At 36.0% G+C, this 6,922-nt stretch overlaps 1 protein-coding gene across 2 annotated transcripts in view; it reads left to right on the forward strand.

Annotated features, from left to right (window-relative positions):
• LOC106874657 (spindle assembly abnormal protein 6 homolog) overlaps window positions 1–4,868 on the forward strand; it is a 47,048-nt gene extending 42,180 nt beyond the window's left edge. For both annotated transcript variants that reach the window (XM_014922454.2, XM_014922455.2), the window contains 2 exons: window positions 1,556–1,716; window positions 3,535–4,868. In XM_014922454.2, coding sequence (XP_014777940.1) covers window positions 1,556–1,716; window positions 3,535–3,763 — 390 coding nt within the window. In that variant the 3' untranslated portion in view covers window positions 3,764–4,868. The remainder of the gene's footprint in view (window positions 1–1,555; window positions 1,717–3,534) is intronic.
• The last annotated feature ends 2,054 nt before the right edge of the window (window positions 4,869–6,922 follow it).

Genomic DNA, 6,922 nt, shown 5'->3' on the forward strand with positions numbered 1-6,922 from the left:
GACTGGCCCTCGTGCCGGTGGCACGTAAAGACACCCACTACACTCTCGGAGTGGTTGGCGTTAGGAAGGGCATCCAGCTGTAGAAACTCTGCCAGATCAGATTGGAGCCTAGTGCAGCCTGCCTACTCACCAGTCCTCAGTCAAATAGTCCAACCCATGCTAGCATGGAAAGCAGACGTTAAACGATGATGATGATGATGATGATGATGATGATAAATATCTTATAATTCACTCATTGGACTGTGACTGTGCTGAGGTACCATCTCAAACAGTTTAGTTGAGCAAATTGGCCCCCGGCACTTATTTGTTTTTGTTTTTTTTTTCTCATCTGGTTCTGATTCCCTTAGTCTTTTGTCAAGACACTAAGTTATGTGGATGTAAATAAAACAAATACTCCTTGTTAAGTGGTGGAATTGAGGATGCATACACAAAGGTCATCATCATCATCGTTTAATGTCTGCCTTCCATACTGGCATGGGTCGGATGGATACAAGAGGAGCTGGCCAGGCAGGAGCCTGCACCAGACGTCTGTATCTGTTTTGGCAGGGCTTTTACGACTGGATGCTCTTCCTAACACCAACCACCCAGCTGAGTGTATGTATATATATATATATATATATATATATTTATATTTAACAGAAGTAACAGAGTGACTCAAGGTCTGAGAGTTTCATGCATTGGCATTTATCAAACTAGTCTCAGCTCAAAGGCCTGTAGATTTATTTAGCTGTTGATAAATAAAAAAAAATACACACACATATATGTATATTCTTTTACTTGTTTCAGTCATTTGACTGTGGCCATGCTGGAGCACTATTAGGCTTACAAAGAATAAGTTCTGGGGTTGATTTGTTTGACTAAAGGCAGTGAACCAGCATGGCCACAGTCAAATGACTGAAACAAGTATCCTTTCTACTATAGGCACAAGGTCTGAAATTTGGTAGGTGTGGGGCTAGTCGATTACGTTGACCCCAGCTTTTAACTAATACTCATTCTGTCGACCCCAAAAGGATGACAAGTACAGTTGACTTTGGTGGAATCTGAACACAGAACATAAAGACAGATGAAATGCCTCTAAGTATTTTGTCTAACATGCTAACAATTCTGCCATCTCACCACCTTAGCAATGATAATAATAATGATTATGGTTTCAAATTTTGGCACAAGGCCAGCAAGTCTGGAGAAGTGAGTAGGTTGATTACATTGACCCCAGTGCTCAACTGGTAACTTATTTTATCGCCCCCACAAAAAGATGAAAGGTAGAGTTGATCCTTGCAGCATTTGAACTCAGAACATAAATTAAAAGAAATGCTGTGCCACCTTCAATAATAATAATACTAATAATAATCCTATCTATAATAGGCAAAAGGCCTGAAATTTTGAAGGAAAGGGCTCCAGTGCTTGACTGGTCCTTATTTTATTGACCTTAAAAGGATGAAAGGCAAAGTTATTGAAAAACTTTTACTTGAATTTATGTTGATATAAACTAGAAAGTGTTGCTTACATTCAGCTTTAAATGTTCAATCGTTGATCTAGCTTGGTTTCTTTTCTTTAGGTTCAGTATAATGGCATAGCCTCTCGGAGATTAAATATTGCACAGCCAACCCAAAACAGAGTCATATCACCAATTGCGGAAGATTGTAGACCCCCCTGCCAGCCAGGCGCTCTCATCGAGGAAAGCTCTCCAATTTTGGCTTCATCAAGAGAACCAGAAAAGTATGTTTGTGAATTATATCATTTCAATTAGAATTTCAGATAATTCTATGTATTTGGAAATATATGTATGCATGCATACACACACACACGTGTGTGTGTATATATATATATATATATATATATATATATATACATACACACACATACAGGGTGGGCAAGCGAAACTTGGAAAATAATAGCTAATTCACCAAATTGTTTATGTTACAAGCAGCAACCTGACATAAAATATAATTTTAACACAGGTTTATAGGGGTATAAAGAGACAATTTATTCAATATGTCTACCTTCATTGTCCACTGCAGCCTTCACATGCCACCTGAAGGCATCACAACTCTTCATGATGAAGTACTCAGACATGTCCCACTCTTCCCTCAAGATTTGCTTAAAATGATCAAGACTTGTATGTGAAATTCTGTTGGTAGAGTGCTCCAATTTGTCCCATATGGCATAGTCTAGGGAGTTCAAGTCTGGGCTGAAAGAAAGCTAGAAGTTGGCGAAGTTGTCTTCACAGAATTTCTGCACTTTTTTTCACTGTCTGAGCAGGATAACCATCTTGGGTCTACACATAATTACTGTTGGGGTAGCTAGACTTAAGCCAAAGCATAACCTTATACCGCAGGACTTCAGCTCCCACCTTTTCCCCAGACTTGAAAAAATGGATAGGTATCTTTTTTCCGTCAGACGCTACGACTCCCAGTATCATAACATGAGCTGGGGGCTTAGTCCTTAAAGACGCCTTTTACTTCAGAAGGTGACTTAGCAATGTATCGATAATTGCAATGTTTTAAAACAGCATCAATGGTAAAGATATTTTCACCTGAAAAGATTTTGATGGTTTGTCCATTGTGCTTCAGATATCACAACACTTTTTTGGCCCTTTCATGCCTTTTGGCTTTCATTGCATGAGTCGATAGGTGTCTTGGGGTCCTCACGTATGGCTCCAAATGTAAACCAGTGTGTACAGCATTTCTGGTCTTTGGATCAACCTTCATGTCCACCCTGTATGTACACACACACACACACGTTTTTAAGCTAGGTAATATTTCCCCATGGTGACATTTTCTCACGGAATATTGGAAATGAATGACACTGCTTGTATGACAGGCTTCTTTCAGCTTCCATCTACCAAATTAACTCAGGTTTTAGTCGGCCCTGGGCTATAGGAGAAGACACTTTTACACTAGATGCCATGCTGTGGGAGTAAACCTGGAACCATGTAGCTGGGAAGGAAACTTTTTATCACACAGCCTTCCTGTGCCTAGTCTGTATATAGGTACAAGCATGACTGTGTGGTTAAGAAGTTTGCTTTCCAACCGTGTAGTTTCAGGTTCATTTCAGCTGTGTGGCTTTATTGGCTGGTGTCTTCTACTGCAGCTGTTGAGTGTATATAGTCTCCATGTCTTGACCTCACATGATTATTTTAAATAAATATGATTCAGTTCTGGTATTCTATGAAGACATTTTTGGTTTTGGAGAGATATTTCTTTACTTGGAAACCGGTAAGTGTTGGCAACAGGAAGAGCATCCAGCTATAGAAAATCTGCCTCAATAAACTTTCTCTGATCCATGCAAGCATGGAAATGTGGATGTTAAAATGATGATGATGATGTGTGTATGTAAGTGTTTTTTCCTCTGATGATGTAAGCAGTATCATTCTTTGCAATCCTCTGTAGAAACATCTCTGGCTTTGGAGTTATTCGTTGTTGAACGACTTGGAGAAATATTTGTTTACTTGAAAATATTGCTGAAATCGCACTCTACTATTTAAATGATCTGACATATTTAAACTTGTTTTTGCCTTTTATTTTCTTTCCTCAGGGACATAATCCATAATGGTCATATATCTTCCAAAGGAAATGAAGCAGATCCTCATCAAAATCCAGTTAAATCCACAATTGGGATACCTCCAAACAAGAACCATTCAGTGCCTTCCCTTCCAATTCCCATCCTGACATCATCCAGGTTACCTGCACAACTTAACACAAATCGTCCTATCCAGCCACCATTGGCCTCTTCTTATTTCCCTCTTAAAACGAAACCGTCTTGACAGTTAAAACTATTTTATAACTTTATCAATAAGCTGGTACTAAAAAAATCACAATTTTCTGTGGTGTATGTGTTTTTGTGTGTGAGCACATGTGTAAGTGTGTGTGAGTGAATGTGTGTGTGTGTGTTAGTATCAGAATGGTGCCAAATATTGCAGCTGAGATTTGTTTCTTGTATCTGTTATTGAGATTTCGTTTTTTTTTTGCTGCCTCTTTTGTTATTTGTTTTTTTTTTAAATCTCATCTTAACTAGAATGGGAAGACAAGTATTCAAAAAAGGTGAAAAAGAAATAAAAAAGAAGGAAAATGTTATATTTTATCAAATAAGTTATCATTTATTGAAAAAAAAAAGAAAGAAGGTATATTTGCTTTTGTTGATGGAAATCTTGTTAAAAGACACGAACAGAATTGGTTGTGTAAATGTAGTCACTACAGCAGCCTCTGCTACCATATGTACAGTTTGTTTGCTTCCATCTAATGTCAGCATGTTGTGCTCTCTGCTGACATTGTAACTTATGGTTCATTTTTATGCTTTTTTTTTTGCCTTCCCTTAAATTGACAATTATTGGAGATGTTTTTTCGTCTTAGAGATTGTTTGAAAATGTAAGAAAAATAGAAGTAAAAAAAAAACATGTAATCCTTTTTTTATTGTATATAAACATTTTTTCTTTGTTACTTTAAACTTTGTAAATATAATTTATTTTTTTATGTTAAATATAGAAATTTTAAAGACAAGAATGTAAAAATAAATGAATTGTTTATATATACACACACTGTGTACCTAATTTTTTAATTATCACAATTTCCTGTTGCTTATTTTATCTTCTCATATTCTGTAACTCTATCTTCTAATGCAACACGTGGCCTTTTATACATTGTATTTTTATTATTCAATGCCTTACCCATCAATTTATTACTGCAGTTAGTTTCGTCATGAATTTGTTAGCCTGAAATTAAATATTTAATTTTTTTAAAAATCCTTTTTCTAGAAAAAACATTTTTTTTTTCTATTGACATTCTTAATGACTTACAACAACTATTTTTGTATATTTCTTGTCATTATTTTCTTCTGTTGAATCAATAAAACGTTAACATCTCCCTCTGTTATCAGTATTTGTTTTTACTCTGTATCCAGTTTATTTTTGAATGAACATATTTTTTAATAGCTGTTGATACTGTTTAGCCTCATGTTAGCCTTGGTTGAGCAGTCATATGATCAAAAATATTTTAGCTATGTCTAACTTGTCTTTTCAGATAAAATTTATCCTGGAGTATTTTATCCAATATGTGGTTTGCCTTCATTTTTTTTTTTTAGAAGTAGAGTGTGATTTTGAAGGATAACACTATGTAACAGAGTTTTAATTTTTTCGTCTTTTGTCAGTAAGAGTTATTTCCTATTCTCTTCTATCTAGAAATCAAAGGAAATGGCTACTATTCCCTTCAAATTTTGCTTTAGTAACCTAACATCAATGATTTGAAACTGACCTATTTTCCATTACATTTCAGACAGACTGTGTTGCTGAAGCAGAAATATCGTTATAGCAAATATTCTGCTCCATAACACAGATTTGCTTGTCAGTTGCTTGACCTTAGCCACTTGAGCATGTCCGTTAGGGGCTGACAATATGTGCATCTCTGATCATGAGCAGGAATAGAGCTGTTGGAGGGTGGGGTGCATCATAGCCATGTGTTGAGTTGGATTCCTTGGGGTTTGAATAAGTGTAACAAAAGTAAAGTTTGAAGGAAATATTAACCATTTTTCATACTTTTTTATGGGTAAGCAAATAGGAAATAACAGTTGCTACCCAAAGGCAAAAATCATATTACACAGTGTAACAGGTAGCTATTTGTAGCAGGTTGAGTAACCACGTTGAGGTTTCATCATTGGCTCATATTTTAAGTAACTTGGAAGTATAAGAGCCAAAATATATCATCATTATCATCACCATCATTGCAATTTTAATGCCTACTTTTTCATGCTTGTTTGGGTCAGACAGAATTCATTAAGTCAGATTTTCTACAGCCCTTCTTTTCTCCAAATGTCTCCTGTTTACAAGCAAGGTAACATTTCCCCATGGCTGAACATAATTTTTGTGATAGGTGGCAAACTCAAACCCTTTAGCATTCAGATTGCTTTGTCAAGCATAATACGTTCCTATGTACACATGCACTGGGTTGTCAGATAAATTTGTTTATTTCTTTCTAAATCTATTTGAATAACATAAAAAAATATTTTCATTGCAGTGTTTTAAGGTGTGAATTGGTTTAATAGGTTATTTGATTATTTGGTTATGGTTCTCATATATCCACATCTATTTTAGATTTTTGACAAGACCTTTTATTTGCACATAGACTTTACAATATATACAACTGTTACTTTGTCAGAAGCTGTACCACTTTACTGATAGAGAGTTACGAATATATGTTGTGGGTTTTGGGCTAAGGGTTGGCTGGCTACATATTTGTTTGCAGCGAGAGGCAAGGCTCATTTGTACATATTTGGAGAAGTGTCTTGTGAACAAAGTGATTCTTTTCAACCTGAGGTTGAGCAGCAACCAGAAATCATGTCTTCATTTATACCCTCAGGAATCTCTTCTCCCAGCCTCTGCACTCTTTCTATGAATTTGAACCAACAAAGGAGCCTAGAACTAGTTAGAAATATCAGCTATTTCTCCCTCCATTCACACTGTATTGGACATGGTTGGGATACCTTTGGCTATAAGTCTGCTTGAGCAAGACTGACCTTGGGCTAAACAAGATCAACAATATCCAGGAATTAAACCTAATTTACCAGGGCTCAAATTTTCAGGAGCTTATCCTTTTATGGTATCCTGATAGATAGGTTGGTTTGCAGCATTCTTTCCCTATAACTTTCTCTCTCCCTTTTCCATCCCTCTCAGTATGTATTAGAGACAGAATAACAAAATGAAATTGCTCAGAACCTTTGCTTCTCTTTTATGTAATTTTATACCTATAATGCATCCATACTTATAAAACTGGTAGCAGCTAGCTCTGTCTGTCTTACTTTTGTAATGTGTGAAATAAAACTATCATTTAATCACAATTATGATAATGATGAGGGTGGTGATGGAGATGGTTATGATGGTAGTGGTGATAGTGCAGATAATGATAATAATGACAGTAAGAATCATAATGGTGGT

The sequence above is a fragment of the Octopus bimaculoides genome, chromosome 7 (genome assembly GCF_001194135.2).
Source record: "Octopus bimaculoides isolate UCB-OBI-ISO-001 chromosome 7, ASM119413v2, whole genome shotgun sequence".
Classification (NCBI taxonomy): domain Eukaryota; kingdom Metazoa; phylum Mollusca; class Cephalopoda; order Octopoda; family Octopodidae; genus Octopus; species Octopus bimaculoides.